Below are 26,164 nucleotides of genomic sequence, written 5' to 3' on the forward strand. Positions count from 1 at the left end.
TCTTTGTTACTTCTTCAAAAAACTCAATCAAGTTTGTGAGACATGATTTTCCACGCACAAAGCCATGTTGACTATCCCAAATCAGTCCTTGCCTTTCCAAATACATATACATCCTGTCCCCCAGGATTCCCTCCAACAACTTGCCCACCACTGAGGTCAGGCTCACCGGTCTGTAGTTCTCTGGCTTGTCTTTACCGCCCTTCTTAAACATTGGCACCACGTTTGCCAACCTCCAGTCTTCCGGCACCTCACCTGTGACTATCGATGATACAAATATCTCAGCAAGAGGCCCAGCAATCAGTTCTCTAGCTTCCCACCAAGTTCTCGGGTACACCTGATCAGGTCCTGGGGATTTATCCAGCTTTAACCGTTTCAAGACATTCAGCACTTCCTCCTCTGTAATCTGGACATTTTGCAAGATGTCACCCTCTGTTTTCCTACAGTCTATATCTTCCATATCTTTTACCACAGTAAATATGGATGCAAAATATTTATTTATTTAGTATCTCCCCCATTTTCTCTGGATCTACACATCTGATCTTTGAGGGGCCTTATTCTCTCCCTAGTTATCCTTTTGTCCTTAATATATTTGTAAAAACCCTTTGGATTCTCCTTAATTCTATTTGCCAACGCTATCTCATGTCCCCTTTCTGCTCTCATGATTTCCCTCCAGGATCGATCTTGTAAAATCCTCTGGACCCCTCCAAGGCCAGAGCATTTTTCCTTAGATACAGTACCCAAAACTGCTCACATTATTCTAAATGTGGTCTGACCAGAACCTTATACAGCCTGAGCAGTACATCTCCGACCTTGTACTCTCGACTCTTGAAATGATTGTTAACAATGTAATTGTCTTCCTAACTGTCAACTGCATCTGCAAGTGAACCTTAAGAGAATCTTGAATTAGGACTCCTATGTCTTTTTGTACTTCAGATTTCCAAAGTCTCTATTTTCTTCCTAGCAAAGTGCATAACCTCACACTTTCCCATGTTGTATTCCGTCGGCCAATTCTTTGCCCAATCTCAAGCCTCCAAAGTTCTGCTGCAGCCTCCCCACTTCCTCAACACTACCGGTCTCTCCAACGATCTTAGTGTCATCTGTAAACTTAGCATCAATGCCTGAGTTCCTTCAGCCAGAGCATTAACATAAACGTGAATAGCTTTGATAACACTGACGCATGCGGAACTCCATTTATCACGAGCTGCCATCCTAAAAAAAATGCATTTATCCCTACTCTCTCTTTTGCTAATCAGCCCATTCTCTATCCATGCCAGTACGTTGACCCAATACCATGGGCTGTTACCTTATTAACAGCCTTCAGTATGGCACCTTGTCAAAAGCCTTCTGATAATCCAAGCAGATCACATCCACTGACACTCCTTTGTGTAACTTCCTTGTTACCTCCTCATAGAATCCTAAAAGATTTGTCAGACATGACTTTCCTTCGACGAAGCCACACTCACTCAGTCCTATTTCACCATGCATTTCCAAGTACTCCACAATCTCATCCTGAATAACAGATTCTAAAATCTTTCCAACAAATGAGGCCAAGTAACCAGCCTAAAACTCTCTCCTTTCTTAAACAGGATACTTACATTAGCCTCTGGGACGTTCCTTGGCTCTAGTCATTCCAGGATCACCACTAATGCCTCCATAATCTCCTCAGCTATCTCTTTCAGAACCCTGGGGCATAGTTCAGCTGGTCCAGATTATTTATCCTTCTTCAAACCTTGCAGCTTACCCAACACCTTCTCCATAGCTTTGGCCTCTAAAACACCTCTACCCCGACTTTCTTGAAGTTCTGGTATGCTACTGATGTCATCCACAGTGTCAGTTTCTCCACCATTTCTTTGTTCCCATTACTACTTCTCCAGCCTTATTTTCCAGCAGTCGAATGTCCACCTTGACTTTTCTCTTTTCTAAAAATTACTCTTGCACTCTTCTTTTATATTACTATAGATTATTCTCATATTTCATCTTCTCCCTCTTTATTGCTGTTTTTTGTTGTCCTCCACTAGTTTTTAAAGGCATTCCAATCCTCTTGCTTCCCACTTATCTTCACCATATTATATGTATTATTTCCTTTTGCTTTGTGTTTTTTCCAACTTCCATTGTCAGCCACTGTTTCCTCATTCTCCCTTTAGAACATTTCTTCTTCCTTGGAATGGATTTCTTCTATGCCTCCTGAATTATCCCCAGAAGCTCCTGCCATTGCTGCTCTTCCGTCCTGCCTGCCAGACTCCCCTTCCAAATGGCAGTGCAGCTCAAAAGGGACAAATGGTCTACATCTGCTAATTCTTATATTTCTCTAGTTAATGGCTAACAATAAAAGAGGTCAAAGTCAACCTGGAGGGCTCATGTAAGTATTTATCCGGTATAAAATATATTTATCTCAAGTAAGAGAGAGAGGTTTTGTGAATTGAAACACGTTACTTCAATTCACACGTTCAAAACAAGTGACAAAACAGCTGTGGCAACTTACTTACTGGGTGAAATAATAGTAATCTTGACTACATTTGAGAATTACATTTACAATAATCAAAAATGTGAATTTGGATGGAGAAGAGCTACCTAATCAATCTCCTTCATTTTGAGAAAGTGATGTTCCAAGTGCTCTGCAGAAAAAAATTCTAGAAGATTTAGATTTCTGAAAAATAAAACTCAGTAATGCCAAATGTGGAAAATAGATAAAGAATAGGAGGTACTGCATGTAGAAGTTGAGGTTTTCTGTTGGGGACTTTATGATTTCTGATTTACATTGGTGTCTCTGAATCTAAATCTTCAATATAAATTGGAATAATTAGATCAGGAATACAGTTAAATCAGATAAAACAGCTCACAAACTTCAAAATTATATTGAAGAAAACTAGCTGTAAATAAAATTTGGCAACTGTGAACTACTGCATATTAGAAAAATAAGTGGCACAAATAAATCAAGAACAAGTTCATCTCCAAAACAATGTATGACAGCTACCTACCAGTGCTTGGTGAAATCCTCGTGAGCAAGGCAAGGATCTGAGAGCTACACCACGAACTATCATAAAGAGATAAGCTCTTGAATGCAAAGTCCTCACAGCATGAAAATCCTTCCTGGAAAACAATTGCAACACAATTCGAAGTGTCAAATTTGCATTAACACCACCTCCACCACAAACTTTTCCTCTGACCCTAATCCAGAACAAATGCTGAAAATATTTGGATATTAACTAAATAAGATGGTATTAGGGGATGGGAAAGAAAGATCAAAACATTTCTTGGACTAAGTTAAAATATTACAAAATGATTGGTGTAGAAATGTAGCATCAATGTACAGAAGTCTTAAATTGCACTTCCTATTGTCAGCATCCATCCAACTCACAAAATCTCAACGTAGTAGAAACTCACAATTTAATTTTTCCCTCTTACATACAAGTGCCAAGAAACCTCAGCTGTTTCCAGTCCAGAGTGGCTGTTTTCTCTGTACATTTCGTTCAAACAGCATGCCAAATCTTTCAATATGCACCTGCAGAAGGTGAGATTAGCCACTGCTATGACATAATCAAAAGGTCTAGTTGTGAAGTGAATACATTATGTACAAGTATACAGGAACATAGGTACAGGAATAGCCCCTCAAGCCTTCTCTGCTATTTCATGGCTGATCATGGGTGGTCTGTGGTCTAACTCCACATGCCTACCTTGGACCCATACCCCTTGATACACTTGTTTAATAAAAAATGTTATGTCAGATTTAAATTGAACAATTAAATTAGCATTGACCACCACTTGATGAAGAGTTCCAAATCTCTGCAACACTTTGCACATCCAAGTGATTTCTAATATCTCTCCTGAATGGCCTGGCCCTATTTTTTAGTTTACGCCCCCTGGTTTGAGAATCTTCAACCAGTGGAAGTTGTTTACTTTTATCTATCCTGTCTTCCCCTATAATAAATATTCTGGGGACCTCCATTAACTTTACATCACTTATTAATCTTCTAAACTCCAGAGAATAAAAGCCTAATTTGTTTAATCTTTGCTTTTAGTTGAACCCCCAAAGTAGAGCTATCGTCCTTGTAACCCTACATTGAACTCCCTCCGGGGCCAAAAACATCATTCCTAAGGGGTTGTGCCCAGATCTGCTCTCAAGTACTCTAAGTGAGGGCTAACCAGGATTTTATATAATTGCAACATAATTTCTGGGTTTTAGTATTCTGGAGCATAATTTAAAATGATTGGTTAAATTCAAATTGTTGTCAAAACTGCAACCAAAACTCAGGTATCTATTTCACAGCCAAATGTTATATATTTTCAAATTTCCAGTACACTCTGGGACTGCCATTTAGTGCTTGTAATCTCTCAGTTCAGAAAAGCATTCTTTCTCAAAGCTATAGTACACCAGTGCTTCCGGTGCTCTTACCTGTAGAAATTCTTGAGTTCTAATGATGATATTTAGAAATTCATAACAAGTGTTTCCGGTGCTCTTACCTGTAGAAATTCTTGAGTTCTAATGATGATATTTAGAAATTCTATGAATTCTTTTTCCTTCTGCAACGAGTCACCACTACAGTCTGCGAACTCTATTGAAGGGGAAACAAATATGCTTTGACAAATAGCAACCTTAACCATGATTGAGGGGACAAACACCTTCAGCAACAATAATAATAATAATAATAATAATAATACCACCAACTATTCATTCGGAAATTCATGCACAACGCATCTAAAAATTGCATGTTTTAAATCTGCAACTTTAAATCTGCTTCAGGGACAGGAAAAAGAAACAGATCACCAGAGGAATGAAGAATGAACTTTCCCCTGAAATTAACTGTCCAACAACTTACTTAAAATACTTGATGGGACATGACAAGAAGAATTTTACTTCATATTTATGTAATATCTGGAAAACTTGATATGGGCACTCATGTAAATGCAAGCTAGCAAGCAATAAACTATTTTGTTTCAAATGGCAAAAGTAAACTACGTTTCAAATCTGTTTAATGACTTCACTAAAAATATAGCTTGCTATAGCATTAAACTGAGAATTCTAGTACTTAGTGAACAATTTGTTGAAAAGCTTTCTTTGTATATTTTTAAAAGTTTGATGGAAAAGGAAATCACCCTCTGCTCAAAATTAAAATTGTTTGGTCTCAGAATATAATGTGAAGAAATGTGAGATTATGCACTTTGTCAGAAAGAACAGAAGAGCTGATTATTATTTAATTGGAAAAAATTCAAAGTTGGAAAGTTATGGGGACCCTTGTGCAACAATCACCAAAAGCTAGGACCTAATCATGAGGAAAGTAAATCACAAATGGTATGTTGGCCTTTATTTCAAAGGAATGGAGTACATAAAACAAGGTCTTTCTAAAACAACAGAGTACTAATCTTACTCCCAAGTGGAAGACTGAAGAATTCTGGACACCTAGAAACAGTCTTACGTAGAGAGGTTGATTAGGTTGGGTCTATATTCTTTGGAGTTTAGAAGAATGAGACGGAACCTGTGAAGGCTGGGTCATTAAGTATATTTAAGGCTAAGATAGGCAGATTTGTAATCAAAAATGGAATTAATGGTGATGGGGAAAAGACAAGAAAGCGAAGTTGAGGATGATCACATCAGTCATGCTCATTGAATGATGAAGCAAACTTGATAGACTTAAGGTCTTAATAGAGACAATGCTAATAAGATCATTTTTATAATCTCTCTTGATTTTCCAGGAAGTTGATAGTTATCTTTTTTTCTTTGAACTACTGTTGATGTTCATTTGGAATTCACAGGATTCCTTGGCTAAATAAAGAATCTCAAAATCTTCAGTTTCCTCATTAGTTAGATAATGTTCATCATGAACAAACAGAAGTAAAATTACTCCATTCCTCTGTAGGCAATTCACCAACTTTAGGATTCAGTGTCATCATGCCAATGTTCAGTAACTGAAGGCTGAGTTATGAAATATATTCAAGACAGATTAGATAGATTTCTAATTGACATGAATTAATTGACAGCAAGCAGCCAAGTGGAGTTAAGGCCACAATCAGATCTTAGTGAACAGTGCAGTAGGGTCAAGGGATGTTAACTGGTCTATGATGCTCCTATTTCATCTGTTCTTAATTGAATTCAGCATGGAGTTGACAGTACTGAAGACAAATGAAGCTAGTCAAGGAGATTTCATAAACCTCCATATCTCGTCAATTTAGTCATTCATACAACAAAACTAAGTCACAGTGTGTGTTTTATATTCCAACTAGCAGAAGTCTGTGGTTAGCATTGCTGCCTCACAGCGCCAGAAACCCAGGCTCGATTCCAGCCTCGGGCGACTGTGTGGAGTTTGCACATTCTCCCCATGTCTAGAACATAGAACATAGAACATAGAAGAATACAGCGCAGTACAGGCCCTTCGGCCCTCGATGTTGCGCCGATCCAAGCCCACCTAACCTACACTAGCCCACTATCCTCCATATGCCTATCCAATGCCTGCTTAAATGCCCATAATGAGGGAGAGCCGGAGATGTGTTGCTGGAAAAGCGCAGCAGGTCAGGCAGCATCCAGGGAACAGGAGAATCGATGTTTCGGGCATAAGCCCTTCTTCCTGAAGAAGGGCTTATGCCCGAAACATCGATTCTCCTGTTCCCTGGATGCTGCCTGACCTGCTGCGCTTTTCCAGCAACACATCTCCGGCTCTGATCTCCAGCATCTGCAGACCTCACTTTCTCCATAATGAGGGAGAGTCCACCACTGCTACTGGCAGGGCATTCCATGAACTCACGACTCGCTGAGTAAAGAACCTACCCCTAACATCTGTCCTATACCTACCCCCCCTTAATTTAAAGCTATGCCCCCTTGTCTGTGTGGATTTCCTTTGAGTGCTCCGGAATCCTCCCACAATCCAAAGATGTGCAGGTTAGGTGAATTGGCCATGCTAAATTGCACATAGTATTCGGAGATGTGTAGATTAGATGCATTAGTTAACGGAAATGTAGAGTAATTGGTGTAGGGGATGAGTATGGGTGGGATACTCAGAGGTCGGTGTGGACTTGTTGGGCCAAATGGCCTGTTTCCACACTGAAGGGATTCTAATTCATAGCAAAGTTAGTATCTTTATTACAACTAGTGTAGGCATGCTATCTCTAACCCATCCTACTTATCATCCTCAGAGTCATGGAGCCATACAGCATGAAAAGAGAGCCTTCAGTCCAACTATTCTGTATTGACAATATTCCCAAACTGAACAAGTCCTACTTGCCTGCATTTGGCGCATACCCCTCCAAACCTTTCCTATTCATTTATATATTATGTTCATCATACCATTTCTTCATATACCAATCCATTCCATCCTTTCATTCTACATATATGGATTTATGGTCACTCCCATGACACTGTGTACTCATCCCTGCCACTGTTACCATTCATCTTTTCCGTGCCATTCCCCCACCCAATATTCCGAATCATTCAAGCCAGGCTAATTTTAATATTAGAAGATTGTACTCATCACAGGTAGCCACACTTATGTCACAAACTAATTTCCAGCAAACGAAGTTGCCTACGCTCAAATCAATTCTTTGACTAAGTTAATCTTGACAAACAAAACTGCCTTTGCAGTGGGTTAGGTATTCATGAACTACATCCTGTAGTATTCCCCAAGCTATTACTTCCAAAGCTTTAATTGCCTCAAAGTTTTGCAAGTTTCTTTTTGACTGAAATTTTAGGAAACTACCAGTGCCTCACCTTCCTGAAGAGTTTGAGCCAGCCAGAAATCAAGCCGCAGAAGTGCAGTGTCATCTTTTACCCAATTAATGTAATGAAGCAATAGAGGAGATCGCATCAGAGAGCCCATCTGTGCCGGGAACTGAAGAGAAATAATATAAATAAACATTGAGGGAACTAGTTGGAACTGCAGTAGAGAATCCAAGCCAACAATGGCTCCTGAACATCAAGGAGAAAGTGAGGACTGCAGATGCTGGAGATCAGAGTCCAGAGTGTGATGCTGGAAAAGCACAGCAGGTCAGGCAGCATCCAAGGTACAGGAGAACCCTTCCTGATGAAGGGCTTATGCCCGAAACGTCGATTTTCCTGCTCCTCGGATGCTCCCCAACCTGCTGTGCTTTTCCAGCACCAGTCTCGACCCTGAACATCTGGTAAGCTAACATCCATTATGCCATACCACATAATTAAAAATAAAGTAAATGAAAATGCTATCAAAAATTAGTCAAAATATCTGTATAGCAAAGACACAATGGGCCCATAATGCAACAGAGGAGCTGAAGGCAAAAAAGCATCAAAACTAACTAGACAGTGATAATGACTGAGATGTGACTATCGAAAATTTAGAAAAAGGAATACAGCTATCTGTATGATAAATGTTCCATCATGCTAACAGGTGCAATTGAAACACCACCAATCAATGGAAGGAACAAGAGGAAAGAAACAAGCTGATTAAGTAGGGAATTGAGTATGTCACACCTCACCAGAGAATTGCATTGGAAATTAAGCCTTGCTACTTCTACAGTTGTTACAAAAGCTAAAAACAAAATGTTATCAAGTACGCAGAATTCCCAACTTATCTGCCAGATAAACCCAGGCTAACAGAAAACACTGACCAGGGTTCTGTACTTAACAAAAACTATTATTCATTACACATAAATAGATTCCCTCTACAGGTTTAAAACAAAAGTAACCATTGACCTAGAACATACTCATTATACTTTAAACTATAACCCAGTCTTCCACACACAAAAAGGCATCGTTGATATAGATGTGGGCAAAAGAGAGTGGATATAGAGTTTAAGGACCCCACTATAAGGGGTTCACTTATATGATATCTTTGTCTGCCAGGATTTCCTTATCTTCAATCTCTCTTCTTCAGGTTCTTTTAATTATTTTACAGGAGGCTGAGGCAATTAGTACATGAACCGCAAAGTCTTGTAATTACGGGTTAAAGGCCATATCTTAACAGTAATTTGTGAGGGAAAATAAACTTTCTTCAGGCTTTAGCTATTTTACTGGACACCACCAGCCTTTTACAGCAGTCAAAGACATCTGCCAGCACTGGACACAGTTATAAGCTGTTCAGCTCCTTGATTCAATCATGGTTGTCAACGGACTGATAGTCTTATTGTTCACAATTCCATGAATCAAATCAACAACCTGTTGCTGGGCTGAATCTCACTTTGTACATATCCCGTGGTGCTGACCCTCTGTGACAGTTTCCTTCATTGCTTGAATATAGCAGCAGTGCAAACACTACTTACAATGAGTTTTAGTGATTGGTCTTTTTACAAAAGTGCATCAGTTCTTTTCACCATTGGTTTTAAAATAGTCCATTTTCCATTTTGGTCCACAACGAAATAGAGAAAAATAAAAATGTCTTTATAGTTTTAAAATGGAATAATCATGCGGGAGTTCAACTACTCTTGAACTTAACTGGACAAATGAGATAGTGGCACAGTGATTAAGAGAACAGGGCTTCCACAACGTGCACAGAACTCCTTTCTAACTCATGAGGTTTTAGCAAAGCAGCTAATAATGGGGAATAAATCAAAGCAGATAAAAGAAAATGTAAGGTATCTAGTGGCAACATTGTTCACACAGAAGAATGCTCAAACTTACGAATTAGATCCCATATTGCTATAAATTTTAAAGACCTGACATGTGGGCATTCACTCGTACTTATGAAGGCTACTTTATCTCGCACAGTATTGCATTCTGACTTATGTGTGAATCGACTCATGAATGTACTCAGCAACGGAATTCATTTGCAACCCGACGACTACCAGTATTATAATAATGTACTGTAAATGAAGATAGGGGAAAGAGGTAACAATAAACACTAAGTAAATATATGGGAGGAATGCTTTGAGGACTTGGGATAGTAAAACTGGACCTATATTGGCAAACAAAGATGTTGAACAATGAGAAACATTTTAAAGTGCTATTCAACTGAGTGCAGGAACAAGTCCAGGCATTTATGCCTTTTAATAAGTATTTTAAAATATGACCAACAATAATTCCTTGGCGCATCCCCTCATGCAATGCCTTACCAAATCTGAGCAAATTTGCCAAATTAAAAGCATCTTTTGCACATGTAAATTGTGCTGAAATAAATATAAATGATAAATATTGTGTTCTGAAGGAGGGTCATTGGGGACATAATTTTCAAGCGAAAGGCAAGAGGTTTAGAGGGGATTTGAGGAAAACCATGTTCACCCAGAGAGTGGTAGGGATCTGGAATAAACTGCCTGGGCAGGTAACCTCATAACCTTTAAAAAGTACACGATGAGCACTTTAATGTCATAACATTCAAGGCTATGGGCCTGGAGCAGGCAAATGGGACTAGTGTAGGCAGTAGTGTATTTTTGGTGGCACAGACTCGATGGGCAGAAGGGCCTTTATGATTCTATGCAGGGCTGAATGGCATATTTTTGAGCTGTAACTTTTCTGCGGTTCTATGGTTAAATAATTAAAGAGGTAACAATAAACAGCCTCTAAACAGCTGTTAAACATGTCAGAATCCTGGTCAGTGCTGACTTAGTTCAATGAAAGTGGCAATTCAAATAATCTTACAATAAGTATCAGTGCTCCTAGACCAAGGAAGGGAAAAGTTATTTCTGTTCATGGTCACAAACCAGAAAGGCTGCTGAAAAGAACTCATGTATGGATATGAGCTGAGTGTAACATTATTTGGATTTGTGAATATAGATCAACAAATCAACTATTCCTTCTAAAAGCAAGTTGCCAAGTAAAACTTAAATTCAAAAAGAACTATCACTTGCCTTTTAGAAGATTAAATGCATAACTACCCATTCAAGGGTAACAAATTTAAGCAGGTGCTTTTTCCCCCACTTCTAATGGTGTGCCACACATCTCTAAACATTTGCTATTGTAGGGAATAAATCAATTTCAGTGTACAAATATGTTGAACTGTATCACTAAGTATCATTTTTTTCTGCCTCACCTCTATTCGATCAAAGTTATCCAATAGTTGGGAGAATGTGGCTAATTGTTCCAAAGGAAAACTTGTACTCTGCATCAGAGAACCAGACAGTTCTGTCAAGTGTGGAGCACTGCTGACAACTGGAATCAATTCACGATGCATCTTCTTTTTCTGAAAAAAAGAAATATCTAGCTAAAACTCATTCACAATCATCTCTTAAGATTTATCTTAGTGATAGCTTTCAGTTCCATAGGAATATTTCACAATAAACTTATTCTGGCTAATAAGTACAGATAAAGGCTTTCCACAATACCCATTTGCTTACTTTATTGAAAAACATCAAATGACCTCAGCAATACTGGAAAACATTCAGTAAAAGCTCAAATACCTACCCTTTTCCGCATTGGAGGCTCTGTTATATTCACCAGTTCTGGGGTTCCAGACAACTGCCTACAACCATTATTCTGAACCCTTTCAATGGCTTTCTTCCAGAATGACCGAGACACTTGCAAATTCTGTAAGGTGGCAGAGATTTCACAGCTATTTGATGAAATCTTCAAAAATGAAATTCATGATTCCAAGTTCAAGCATATCATACTTTAAAAAAAACTAAATTGAAAGCACAAACCATTATAATTAACTATTGGAGATGTACATATCTGTCTACATGCAAAAGGGAGAAAACAGATTAACATTTCAAGTGAGAATTCAACCAGAATACCTTTGGCACCAATGTTGAGATTTATTCATAGTCTAGGATTTAAATCCAACAGTACACTTGCTGAATGTCAGTGCTCATATTCAAAAGTATGTTACAATGAGGAAGGTTCTCAAAGAATACAGCAGAATATAGATCAGTTGGAAAGTCGGGTGGAGAAATACCACATGGCAATTAATCTAACAATGGTGAAGTGATGCATCTTGGAAGGTCAAATGCAACATAAACGTATATAGTAACTGACAGGGACCATAGGAGCATTGATATGCAGAAGGATGTTGCGGTGCAAGTCCATAGTTCATTGAAATTGGGAACATAAGTGCTAAAGAAGGAGTAAAGCATACTGGCCTTCATCGGTCAGGGCATTAAGTGTAAAAGTTAGTAAGTCATGTTCTAGCTGTATAAAATTTTAGTTAGGCCATGTTGTGAATACTGTATGCAGCTCTGGTCACTACTACTTATATTATATATGTACACACACTATAGGAAGTATGTGGAGGTTTTGAAGAGGGTGCAAAAGAGATTTATCAGGATTTTTGCCTGGATTGGTGCATATTAGCTATAAGCAGAGGTTGCACAAACTTGAAATGTTTTCACTAGAGCATTAGAGGCTGAGGGATGGCGTGGTTGAATACACAAAATAACAAGAGACATGGATAGGATGGATGGTCAGAGACATCTTCCCAGGGTGAAAGTGTCAATTACTAGGGTGGCTGAGTTTACAGTGAGAGGGGAAAAGTATAAGGGAGATGTGCAAATAAAGTTTTTTTTTACATAAAGGATAGCAGATGCCTGGAACTTGCTGCCACGGGAGGGGGCAGAAGCAGATACGTTAGCAAAGTTTGAGACGCATTTAGACATGTGAACAGGCAGGAAAAAGATATAAATGGACTATGTGCACGCAGATGGGATCAGTTTACAATGTCATCCTCGTTGGTACAAACTTAAGGGGCTGAAGGGCCTATTCCTGTGCTATATTCCTGTTCTATGTTCTAGGACTAAGAGAATCCAATCTATTATAAAGCATGCTGCCCAAAAAGCAATCAAAAAGCTAGCACTCACAGCAAGTTCCATAATTTTCAGATTCCAAGGAATATTCCATAATATAATTTCTTAATACTTTGTTGTGCATGATGAAAGTAATGCAGTTTACAGTTGCATTTCAGTGCAATATACATCTTTATAAATCTGGCAGCATAAACATTTATTCACACATCCCTCCCTCACCTGACATTAGTACTTCGAAACACCTTCAAATAAAAAAAATTCTTATTAACCTTGTAAATAAGTCACAATTAACTTGCTTCAAATAGAAATGTATGTTAGCTATTTTTGAGAGGATTTGTAGCTCAGGTTGATGATAAGTCTAAGTTTTCTCGCTGAGCTTGAAGGTTTTATTTCAGAAGTTCCATCACCATACTAGGTAACATCGGTGAGAGTCTCCGGTGAAGCGCTGGTGGTATGTCACACCTCTCTATTTATAGGTCTTGGTTTCTTAAGGTAGGCGATGTAATTTCCAGTTTTTCTTTGAAGGGAAGGCAGATAGGATCTAAACTGATGTGTTTATTGATGGAGTCCTAGTTAGAATGCGATACCTCTGAAAATTCTCATGTGTGTCTTTGTTTCACCTGTCCTGTTTGTGTTGTCCCAGTCAAAGTGGTGTCCTTCTTTGTCTGTATGTACAGAAACTAGTGATAGTGGTTAGTGTCTTTTGGTGGCCAGTTGGTGTTCATGTATCCTGGTGGCAAGTTGTCTCTTTTTACAGTTCTTACATGGTATCTTGTAAATTATGTTAGTTTTGCTGGTGGTATCTAATGGATCCTTTAGGTTCATTAGTCGCTGTTCAAGTGTGTTTATAGGTTCATGGGCTACAATGATGGCAAGGGGTCTAAGTAGTCTGGAAGTAATTTCTGCTATGGCTTTGATGCAAAGTGGTGTGGCTATAGATTTTGGTTGCATTGTGTCTGCTTGTTTGAGTTTATTTCTGAGGAATCAGTGGATTCTGTTTATTGGATACCTGTTTTTCTTTAGCTATTTTTCTTCTGCTTTTCATAGTTCTTGGGTGCTGCAGTGTGATGTTGAAGTAAGGTCTTGATGCAGCTCTGTTTGTAAGTGTTGGAATGATTGCTTCTGAAGTTAAGTATTTGGTCCATGTGTGTTATTTTTCTGTAGACACTGTTTTGAAGCTGTCTGTTAACTGTACGTTGAGCTGTCACATCTAGAAATGGGAGTCTGCTGTCGTTCTTCTCCTCTTTTATGAATTTTATGCCTGTCAGGATAGTATTGATGGTGTTATATGTTTCCCCTAAGTTGTTCCGTTTTGTGAAATGTATGTGTTGTATGTGTATAAATAGAAATGTAAATGTAAAAGGACAGGCCAGCTTAAATAATTGGTATGAAATTATCGTCGTCATTATGCAACATTCAAATTCTGCAACCTCAGTATTTTCAAAGTTTTAATAGAGTCAAAAATGTACAGCACGGAAACAGCCCCTTCAGCGCAACTCGTCCACGCCAACCTGATGTCTTAATTTAAACTGTCCCATTTGCCAGAATTTGGCCCATTCCTTCCAAACCCTTCCTATTCATAAACCCATCTAGGTGCCTTTTAAATGTTTTAATTATACCAGTCTCCATCACTTCCTCCAGCAGCTTATTCCATGCACACACCACCCTCTGTGTGATAAAGTTGCCCCTTAGGTCCCTTTTACATCTTGCCCCTCTCACCTTATACCAATGCCCTTTAATGTTGGACTTTCTTACGCTGGGGAAAAGGCCTTAACTATTCACCCTATCCATACCTGTCGTGATTTTATAAACCTCTACAATGTCATCCCTCAGCTTCTGATGCTCCAGGGAAAATAGCCCCAGCCTATTCAGCCTCTCCCCATAGCTTAAACCCACCAATCTTGACAACATCCTTGCAAATCTTTTCTGAATCCTTTTAAGTTTAACAAATCCTTCCTATACCAAGGAGACCAGAATTGAAGCATTCCAAAAGTGACTTAATGAATGACCTGCACAGCTGCAATATGACTTCCCAACTACTATATTCAGTGCACTGACCAGTTAAGGCAAGCATACCAAATCCTTCTTCGCAATCCTGTCAATCTTGGGAAAAATCCAGTAATAACATTTCCTGTACTATGCATGATTTATGATACCATAGCCTTGGAGAGGGCAAGGAGCAGTTACCGAGGGAAGATATTTAATTGGGGAAAAGAAAATAATGAGCTATCTGACAGGAGTTGGGAAGTACAGACTGGGAGCAATTGTTCCACAGAAAGGGCACAGTAGGCACGTGGAGACTATTTAAGGAGCAGTTGTTGCAAGTGATGCATGAATTTGTTCCTCTGAGATGGGTAAGAAGGGGTAAGATTAAGGAACCCTGGATGCCAAGAACAGAGGAGCTTCTCGTCAACAGGAAGAAGACAGCTTACGTAAGGTGGTGCAAGCAAGGATCTAGCACAGCTTTAGAGGATTACAGGCTTGCTAGAAAGGAGCTCAGAAATGGACTAAGGAGAGCCAGTAGGGTCACGACAAAGGCTTGGCAAGAAGGATTAGGGAGAACCCAAAGGCATTTTACTCATGCGTGAGGAATAAAGAATGATCAGGGAGAAGGTAGGGCCGATCAGGGATAGCGTATGGAACGTGTGTGTGGAGTCTGAGCAGTTAGGGGAAGCCCTAAATGGATTTTTTGCTTTGGTTTTCACTAAGGAAAGGGACCTTGTTGTGAATGAAAACTTTGAAGAGCTGGGATACAGGCTTGACCAGATCAAGATTGATGAAGTTGATGTGCAGAAAGTTCTGGAAAACATTAAGATTGATAAGTCCCCAGGGCAAGACCAGATTTATCCTAGGCTGCTCCGGGAAGCAAGGAAGGAGGTTGCTAAGCTGCTGGCGAGGATATTTGCTCCTTCACTCTCCACAGGAGTTATACCGAAGTATTGGAAGGAGGCGAATGTTGTTCCTCTTTTCAAGAGGAGTAATTGGGAAATCCCTGGCAACTACAGATCAATCAATCAGTTTTATGTCTGTGGTCAGCAAGGTTTTGGGAAGAATTCTGAGAGATAGGATTTATGACTATTTGGAAAAGCATAGCATGATTAAAGGCAATCAGCATGGCTTTGTGAGGGGCAGGTCTTGCCTCACAAATCTTATTGAGTTCTTCAAGGAGGTGACAAGACAGATCGACGAAAGTCAAGCAGTAGATGTAGTGTATATGGACTTCAGCAAGGCATTTGATAAGGTTTCCCATGGTAGGCTCATTCATAAAGTCAGCAAGTTATGGGATACAGGGAGAGTTGGCGATCTGGATTCAGAATTGTTGGCTGACAGATGGCAGGGAGTGGTTGTAGATGGAAAGTATTCTGCCTGGAGGTCAGTGTTGAGTGGGGTCCCGCAGGGCTCTGTTCTTGGGCCTCTGGTCTTTGTAGTTTCCATAAATGAATTGGATGTGGAGGTTGAGGGGTGGGTTAGTAAATTTGCAGATGATACACAAGGTTGGAGGTGCCGTTGATAGCATCGAGGGCTATTGCAGGCTGTAGCACGACAAACAGGATGCAGAGCTGGCTGAGAAATGGCAGATGGAGTTCAACCTGGATAAATGCGAAGTGATGTATTTTGGAAGGTCAAACTCAAATGCTCAATATAGGATTAAAGACAGGATTCTTCGTCATGTGGAGGAATAGAGGGATCTTGGTGTACAAGTACATAGGTCCCTCAAAGTTGCCACCCAAGTGGATAGGGTTGGTAGCATATGGTGTTTTGGCTTTCATGAACAGGGGGATCGAGTTCAAGAGCAGTGAGGTTTTGCTAGAGCTCTACAAGTCCCTGGTGAGACCACACTTGGAATATTGTGTTCAGTTCTGGTCTCCCTACAATAGGGAAGATACAGAGACTTTGGAAAGGGCGCAAAGAAGGCTTACCAGGATGCTGCCTGGACTGGAGGGCTTGCCTTGTGAAAAGAGGTTGAATAAGCTCGGATTTTTCTCTCTGGAGAGAAGGAGAAAGAGAGGTGACCTGATAGAGGTATACAAGATAATAAGAGGAATGGACAGAGTCAATAGCCAGAGACTTTTCCCCAGGGCAGGATTGATTGGTACGAGGGGTCATAGTTTTAAGATATTAGGAAAAAGGTTTATGGGGATGTCAGATGAAGGTTCTTTACATAGACAGTTGGGAATGCATGGAATGCGTTGCCAGCGGTGGTGGTGGAAACAGAGTCATCAGGAACATTTAAGCGACTGCTGGACATGCACATGGATAGCAGTTGAGTTGAGGGGGTGCATAGGTTAACTTATTTTGTTTTACATTAGGATTAACTCTCGGCACAACATCATGAGCCAAAGGGCCTGTTCAGCGCTGTACTTTTCTATGTTCTACGTTCTATGATAGAGTGTTTTCATCTAACTTGTCAGTTAATAATTTCGAGGTTCCAAATATATTAGTTTTAGATGCAACCAAAATTTCATGTGAAAGAAATTCACAACTGGCTCTTCAAAATTACAGTTCAGGCAGACAATACTCTCATAACTGTAGGCACCATTAAAAAAAAATAAGGAAATATGAGGTACATACCATTGTTAAAAGCAAAATATTGACTAGCTGACAATTTACTTTTTCATTCCAAAATTCCTACCACTAAAATTCTCACTGGGCTGTCACAATTAAAGAACTTCAAACTCCTACTGACAAAGGAAAGAAACCCTGTCAAAATCAAAAGAAATCTGTCTTTCAGAAATGTAAAAGGTAAAGTCGTCATAATCCTACTAGACAGTAGGGCTGCTCTCTCATTAGAGAAGCGACGAATGGTGGTTTAACCCGAGGGTTCGCCCCTCACCTGAGGCATGGTATGATTAAGGAGGAGTGTCCTTCATGGTTCCCTCAGCCAGTGTGGGAACTGAACCCACATTGTCAGCATCACTCTGCACCACAAACCAACCATTTAGTCAACTGGCTCCAGTGAAGAAAACAAACCAAAGTTGGTATTTTAAGCCCAGATTCCAATTTCACCTTAAAGTAGATGTACACTTTGCATTGAACAAAAAAAAACAAGTAAATAAAATTAAATGGTATATATTTATATAATGCTTTATGAAGTTTCAAGCCAACACACCTTGAGTCGTCGAGGACATGTCAATGATACATATTCAGGTGCATGGATCTTATACAGCAAAATAAGAGCCATCAGATTTGATTGCATTCCCTGAAAAATAGATGACAACATCTGTACACAAATGTCAGCTTATTAGCTTTTTCACAAATTTAAGGCATAATATGTACACCTATAGTTTTTAGATCTTCATTACCATTCTTCATTCTAACAACTAAAAGTAGGAACACAGGAAAGAGAGTCCGTCACTGAAGTCTGTTCTGTTGTTTATCACTGGTATCCTTACCTAACAAAAGCACAATCCCAGTTTTGGAAATTTCAATTCTAAGCACACATCACCTTTAAATATAACTGGTTTCAAATTTTCACTATCCGGGTGTGGGAGAAGTTTCAGTTATGATGATCCCAGCTGATGAATTTACATCTCGTGGACTGAAGCATAGCTTGATAGATCATATTTTGTTTTGATTTCATTTTACCGAAGTGATATCTCACTGTTAATAAATAGGCAATGTTGCACATTTTGTTTTAACAATACAACATAAATTAATCAACTAGAACAAAATGTGATAAAATATAAATAAGTACTTTATTCAAACACAAAGATTTTTAGATACACAGTAAAAGAATAAACTCATTAATCCCAAAACAACCCTTTTTAAATTCTAAAATGAAAACATACTTAATACAGCACTCACACCAAAAGAAAAAATCTTTTCCAAAAACTCAAAAGTTTTAAGGTAACTGTGACATTTACTCCTAGACTGGAAACACATAGCTTCTTTGTAAGCTATTATAAACATGAGGTTAAACTTACACAACTTCAAGTAACCTCTTCCATGTTTTATGCCAACATTCCTGGTTTGCAGCTACCACTCTTTATTCTGAACTAGGCCAGTTTCACAATATTCTCATCTTCTCAGGAGTACTGCTACATGCAACCCACCTCCATCCAAGGACTTCAGAAAATTGCCCAAAACAAAGTAAAACTGAGAAAAAAAGTCTCTCTCTCAAACTATGGGTTTTTCCACTAAGCTCTAAAAAAAACACGTCTGACAGTTTCTAACAGATGTTCAGAGTAGTTTACCTTGCTCAGTCAGAAAACATCCTAGGCTAGTTAAAAGCCCATTAGCGCTACCATTATGGAAAACACCACGATTACGGAAATTCTTGCAAATTATTAACTTCGAATGCACAGAAAGCCCATGTGTCACTGAACCAAAATCCAAAGACCAAACTTAAAAATAAATAACAGTTAAATATTTTAAAAGAAATCAGACAGTTTCTATCACACTCCTATAGAGTGAACCACTAATCTTAACATGATGTAGCTTACCCTAGGTACTCCAGAAAAAATAGTTTCTGAGCATCTATCTTGTTTAATTCCTTTGTCTCAATTAGATCATCCTTCAACCTGATAAATCTGTGAACGTCCATTCTTCATAAATTAATCTTGCAGATTCTAGTATAACTTTGCAGAATTTGAACTGCACCCCATTCAAGAAAATTATAACTTTCCTAGGTACAATATGCGATTCTGCATTTACTACTGTTCATGGTATCTAGGCAAGCTTTTGTACATTCCAGTTCCCGAGAGACAAAAAGCTAATATCCCATTAGGAACTTTTAATCAAACTATTCAGACATGTTATGACGCACACCTGGGGCAGGTGGTCATTGAACCTAGCACTCTTTGTCCAGAAAAAGGGTTACTATAACTGTACCAGAAAAGCCCTCATTAAATAGGTTAGATTTAATTAACCTGCTCAGAGATATTATTAACCACTTCTGGGCAGGTGGTTATTTTTCCGTGATGACTGCCAGCTTTTAGTCAAGTAGAAATATGGCCAAATGCCTATTGCTCCTTTATGACTTTAAGTCTTACGCTATTCAGACAGAAATGATGACAGCACCAAATCTTAGCTTACTGAAATGAGAGTGGAATATATCAGAATGAATAGTATTAATTGCAGGAATCCAATTTCATCAGGACAAACAGTTAGATGCAGTGTAACATTTCATTTCAGAGATTCCAAAAATGAGTCTCATTCTCAATACCAATAGCATAATGGCTACAACAATGGTTACAAAAGTCAACCTCTGGCTTCAACTGTCACTATATTGACAGTTTATGTTGTGGATCCACAATCAGTGAATTAAAGATACACAAATTTATTTCTCAAATCCTACATTTGACAAAAGGAGACTGTTCCTCAAGTCAAAATTTACACTCAGATCCTGATATGTTCAGGCCCATGTGACCCTGGAGAAGGAGCAAATGGTGTCCATTAATACTGTCAACACCTTCAAGGAGAGGTGGGCACCACAGGGAGTGGAGTGCTTAATGCCCCCTTCCAATTCAATTTTGATTTACTCCCTATCTTTCCTTTCACTTTTATTTCAACATAAGCATTGCTCGCTCCAGGCTTTGCTTGTCGCTGGTTCCTTGGCCATACGGTGCCTTTACTGGTGGTGGAATATCTATAAAGTTCTTGACACTTGGTGTTTTCACTGTGTCGTGCACCTTCACACATTTAACATGGGTGCTGGGGAATATAAGCACTACTGCCATATGCTGTACGACAGTAGTGTAGGGGAAACAAAACAAAACAGGAGTTTCAATTCTCCTCAGTTCAGAGGACTGAGTCTGAGCTGGCTGGCCACAGTCAGTGTTTAGATTAGATTAGATTACTTACAGTGTGGAAACAGGCCCTTTGGCCCAACAAGTCCACACCGTCCAGCCGAAGCGCAACCCACCCATACTCCTCCGTTTACCCCTTACCTAACACTACGGGCAATTTAGCATGGCCAATTCACCTGACCTGCACACCTTTGGACTGTGGGAGGAAACCGGAACACCCGGAGGAAACCCACGCAGACACGGGGAGAACGTGCAAACTCCACACAGTTAGTCACCTGAGGCGGGAATTGAACCCGGGTCTCTGGCGCTGTGAGGCAGCAGTGCTAACCACTGTGCCACCGTGCCATCCAATTCAACTTTGATTTACTCCCTATCTTTCCTTTCACTTTTATTTCAACATAAGCATTGCTCACTCCAGGCTTTGCTTGTCACTGGTTCCTTGGCCACATGGTGCCTTTACTGGTGGTGGAATATCAATAAAGTTCTTGACACTTGGTGTTTTCACTGTGTCGTGCACCTTCACACATTTAACATGGGTGCTGGGGAATATAAGCACTACTGCCATATGCTGTACGACAGTAGTGTAGGGGAAACAAAGCTGTGCACAAGCAAATAAAGGGCGACTTGGTGACAGGTTACCAGCCTCTGTGCAGTGACTTCACATACGATAGTTTAGCAGCCATTCACAGGTTATGTCATCTGAAAACCATTTAATTTTTCAATGAGAATCATGAGGCCCATTCTACATTTACCCAGGCAGAAAAAAACACATGGCAAAAAACTTCAAAATACTCAGATTAAATAACATTTATTTAAAAATAATAAAAGTTCACACAAGCGTGACAGAAGTTCAGAAAAATAAATCGGTTCTGTTCCAACAGATGCTGTCTATCCTGCTGAGTATTTCCACCATTTTCTGGTTTGTTTTGATCCCCCATTAACTGGCTAAAGAAATAACATGCTTTTGTCACAACGACATGGTCTCTCACAACATGATATGTTGTCCTGAGCCCCTCACCTTAACAAGCTTGTGTGTTATCGTTATGATGGCAATAGCTCCTCCTCCTTTTCTGCAGTTCACTTCTGCTTTACTAAACTGAGGACCACTGATGAAATATACCAAGATCAAGTCTACAATCAGGGTTAGTTCACATTAACGAACTCCATTCAACATAATTATAAGGGATAGGAAGAGACATTATTTCCAAATGAAGTTCCCACTTTCAGAAGATCTTGTAGTAAAAAATGGCTGCTTAATTGTATACTCAGTAGCTATTCTTATGGTGTGTTTGTGCGCATGTGTGCATGAGAGAGAGAGAGACACCTCAGTTGGTTATACATTTCCATTGTAACTCAGATTGTTGCCAAGAGTGTAGGGTATGAATCCAATTCCAGTTGAGGTAGACTTGGGGTCTGTCTCTTTTGCCCTGCTCTATGATTAACTTGTAGTTTAATGAAATTTGATAATCAAAGATGCTACACAGAGAGGACTGTTTCTTCTAAGTACGCCCAGCACTTAGGCTACTACATTGTAGCCTAATTTACCTGCATTCCGAGATTCAACCCTTCTTTGACACAATGTGGAGTGACACTATCCAGGTAGAAGTGCAAAATCGTGAGTACTGGGTTCCTCAACATGCTTCTGTTGTGCTCTGATTAGTGCCCACCCACTTGATTTTTCCTTTGCATCACCAGGATCACTCACAGTAACCCATCATTGCTCACTACCCAACATTACTGACAAATATGTTTCAACTTCACAATTGAGTTGAACAAAATCACAGAATGCAGTACACAGAAAAAGAAATGAGAGCATGTATGTACATTGGGATTGGTAGCAGACTGGATTATTAGCCCAGTGACAAAAGTAAAAGTCTGGGCTAATGATCTAGAGACACAAGTCCAAATACTGCTACTATAGTTCAACTTGAACTCAATTTATGAACTAAACAAAACTGCAATTTTAAAAACAGTTAGTTTCAGTAATGGTGTCCATAAAACTACTGAGTTGAGTATGAACTGAAAGTTTTTGCTAAAGGTTTCAGATAGCACGAGTCCGAGAGATTAACACATTTACTGGCACTTTAATTGCACTGCTTCACCCTTTCCTTTAAGTGAGTTTCTGGTGTGGGTGCTGTGTATGGTTCAATTGTCTATTGAAGCAACACAGTGGCATAAAAGGATGATTGAATTGATATTCTTGCACAATATTCTGATGAGTGAAGGTGAAAAGTTTCAAGAAAACATGTTATTTTCAGAAATATCCATGTTGTGTATCTGAGATAAAGATGCAACAAGGATCAAATTTGAGTTACTAACTACATAGTTCAATTTACAGCTAACTTAAGAACTGCTAAGTTTTTTAACTAAATTTCCTCCTGAGTGCATTAAAATCAAGGTTGTGCTAGCCTTCATTTCAAAACATATTGATAATGCTCAAGCAAGACAATTCCACAAATGAATGGGCATTTATGCAAGATGAAATTGAACAAATCGGTAATAGGATTCATAATTTACACTAAACTTGCTCCTCTGCGTGCATATTTATTTCATTTTTCTGTTTAATCCAATTTTCTGTGATATAACAAAAACTTTGACTAAAAAGTGGCAGCTTTCAACAGTTTTTTCCTCTAAAAATCTGATCATAATTACATTGTCATGACAGTGAGGATATATTCCCTGTCTTGGACAAAAAAGAAAGAAATGTTAAGTTTCAAAGTTAAGAAAATAGATTAAAAGAACTTAATGGAGAGGACAAAAAAAGAGAAATTCCACTGCATGACTGAGCAAAGGGGATTGCACACAATAGAGAAATAAAAGGCCTTTGGAGATACAATTTTGAACCTGTCAAAGTTTTAGAATAGATCACATTACACAACTATACAGGAAGGGTCTGTTTTCTTAGTGCAACAGACGACCTCACAAACTCTAGATAATGTTTCTCATTTATCTTTTGTACTCATGTGATTTCAGCTTTGCTGCTTAATAAATCCAATTCCCTCTTTACACAACTGGGGAGATTTATCCCCTGGATCAATTATAAACAACAGTGCTGAAAATTGACTGATATATTTATGATACTTCGCTCCTAAGTGAGTCAAAACTTTGATCCTGCTGTTTTTCCCCCATATCACAGCTGCACTTGCTGTTTGCCTGATCTTATTGCTTGCATAGTGTATTCAGAGTATTCACATTCTGCATAAAACTCTGTTGTATTTGCAATATTGCGGTCATTATGAGAAGTGCCAGCCAGAATACTCAATTAGAGTTGGCATGTAATTCAGTAAAATAACTGATGTTAGCAAATGTAGAATTATATACTACAAAATACTAAAAACAGTGAGTACATCTCTCTTCTTCATTGTCCTTATTAGTATTTTCCACTTCCTGGCCCCTTAATCTACTGTTACACTTGTTTGTTCAACCAAGCCAAAATAGTCTGATGTACTCCTTTACAATGGTACTCCATGCAAGAGTTTAATTTGGCAACCTATCAAACTAATCACCTAAACATTTCTCCACATGCCATTTAGTAGTCTGGCTAATTGGTCATATTTATATACAAACATATTAACAAGCGGGAGTGGGCCATTTTGCTCCTTTGGACTGCCCTTTCAACGAAGATTATAGTTTAAAGACAAAACAAAAACCTGAAAGAACAGTGAATGCTGGAAATCAGAAACAAAAACAGAGATTGCTGGAAAAATGCAACGAGTCTGTGGAGAGAAAGCAGAATTAACATTTCAGATTTAGTCACTATCCAAGGTCCCAAAAACACCTTCCAGGTGAAGCAGCACTTAATCGTCACCCTCCCCCCACCCCATGTTCTGCCTAAATACCAACCTTTTCCCAGCTTCCAGTAGCTCTGAAGGAGAATCACTCAACCGAAAAGACAGTTTTGCTTTAAAATCATAGTTTGTCTGATTCTAATCTCAACACCACATTGGCAGATACACCGAATAACCCTCACTTTCTTGCTTAAAGAAAATCAATTCAGCTCTTTGTTAAAAGTATTCAAAGGCTCTGCTTCTTCAGCCTTTTGAGGAAGAGTTCCAAAGACTGACCAACCTAAAGGTGATACAAAAGCAGATTATATAACTTACCATTTTGGCCTGCAGAGCAATCAGCTTCTTGACTCTGAATCGTTTAACTGTGAAATAACAGGAATACACAACATTAAAAAGTGGTATTTTTGAAAGTTAAAAAGCAAATGCCAATCTTAAATTAAAGCTTCATGATCCAAAAGAATACAACAGAACTCAGGGATTATTGCATCATCTCAAAATTTGGAGTTACATGTTGCATACAAGATGATTCTGGAGAATTTATTTTTCCACTCTCTCAAAGCTGTTTAAATTACAAATTTTTTACTTTCAGGCAAGAAAATTATATATCAAGGCACAAGTAGAACATGATTTAACAATCTCCCAATTGGCATTTTATCATAAATAGACAACCAAACAGTTCAAAAACATGTGCGTCTATTCATCTTTTTTCTACTTTCAACTCTCACCTGTGATGATGCTACTCCTTTAATAAGGTTATGCTGACCTTGGTTTTTTTACCCCAGAGGTCGTAAAAGCAGCGATTCCGGAAAGTCTGGCTTTCGATGCATTTTAGAGCCGATTCGATTATAGCTAACAGATTCTACCTCAGGCAAAAGGCTCTCGTTTAAAAAAAACACTTGCACAATGAAAGGGGAGCGGCCAGTTCTCCCAGCTCAGCTTTCCTCTGGTTTGATTTGGTTTTTGACAGTCTGGCTATTCACTGAGAGCACTCAGACAGTTTGGCGGCTGCTGATCCATGATACAGTTACACAGAAAAGGGTATTCCATGCTGCTATCTCACACTCTCCTGTAAGACCCTGCATTTGATTTTACCCTTTTGACAAAGGGTGCATTAATGGGAATGGTCGCAAGTATTTGGAACAGCATCATTAAGTTGGGATGATCTGTTGGATTTTCGGATAGGTTGTTATTCGGTATTCTGTTCTTTTTTATTTGTGTTTTATCCAAAAATCTTGTAAATAAATTCTCTTTTGTTTAACACTAAGGGGTTTGACCAGCTGCATCTCTCCTGAATATCCGTGTGATCCTGCTTAAAACAATTCGCAAAGTTAGGGTCTGGGCTTCTTTCTTGAAATGTTTTGAGGGGATCTGGCCTGGTCCATAACACACTGAAAGGTAGATTTGTTCCATCCAACAGTCCTTTGAAATTTACACTTCATCACAACTGCTGCCAAAAGAGTTGGAGATATGAAACAACAGCACAGATCGATTTCTATATTTTCTAACCAGAACTTCAATTGGAACAGATGTGACATGTCCAAGTCTGTGGCTGCAATAGAAATGTAAAACTGACTGCAACTTCCAATGCCCACACATGTACAGATCAATGCAGAAGTCCAAAAGATGTCAGTGATTTTTTTTTGCTCTTCGACAGGATGAACTGTTCACAGTTTGAAACCATTACGAATTCAATAAAGGCTCACCACAATAATTTCTGGAAAGGTGGAACAGTCATATGAGGAGATATGGAGCATACCGGCCCTATCTACTGTTACTAATAACATCAAGAAATACAGGGATAGTGTAGCAAAAATAACATTTAGATAAAAGATCAGCCATAGTCCAGAATGATGGAACAGTCTCAAGGGGTAGAATCGCCTACTAATGATCTTATTTTCCTCAATGACATGAACTTCCACTTTTGTCTGCATTTAAAAAGTTGTGCATTTATGAATGAGGCTTAAGCATATACTAAGTTCACAATTACTAAACATCTACAAA

General features: G+C 39.0%; 1 protein-coding gene across 1 annotated transcript in view; it reads right to left on the reverse strand.

Moving 5' to 3' along the window:
• Nucleotides 1-26,164, reverse strand: part of cenpi (centromere protein I) — a 121,072-nt gene that overhangs the window by 57,208 nt on the left and 37,700 nt on the right. Inside the window, exons 6-12 of the mRNA XM_043704738.1 lie at nucleotides 24,479-24,525; nucleotides 17,738-17,827; nucleotides 11,294-11,416; nucleotides 10,923-11,072; nucleotides 7,697-7,817; nucleotides 4,462-4,553; nucleotides 2,979-3,090 (exon numbers count right to left, since the gene is read on the reverse strand). Coding sequence (XP_043560673.1) covers nucleotides 2,979-3,090; nucleotides 4,462-4,553; nucleotides 7,697-7,817; nucleotides 10,923-11,072; nucleotides 11,294-11,416; nucleotides 17,738-17,827; nucleotides 24,479-24,525 — 735 coding nt within the window. The remainder of the gene's footprint in view (nucleotides 1-2,978; nucleotides 3,091-4,461; nucleotides 4,554-7,696; nucleotides 7,818-10,922; nucleotides 11,073-11,293; nucleotides 11,417-17,737; nucleotides 17,828-24,478; nucleotides 24,526-26,164) is intronic.

This window comes from Chiloscyllium plagiosum, chromosome 15 (assembly GCF_004010195.1).
Source record: "Chiloscyllium plagiosum isolate BGI_BamShark_2017 chromosome 15, ASM401019v2, whole genome shotgun sequence".
In the NCBI taxonomy this organism is placed as follows: Eukaryota; Metazoa; Chordata; class Chondrichthyes; order Orectolobiformes; family Hemiscylliidae; genus Chiloscyllium; species Chiloscyllium plagiosum.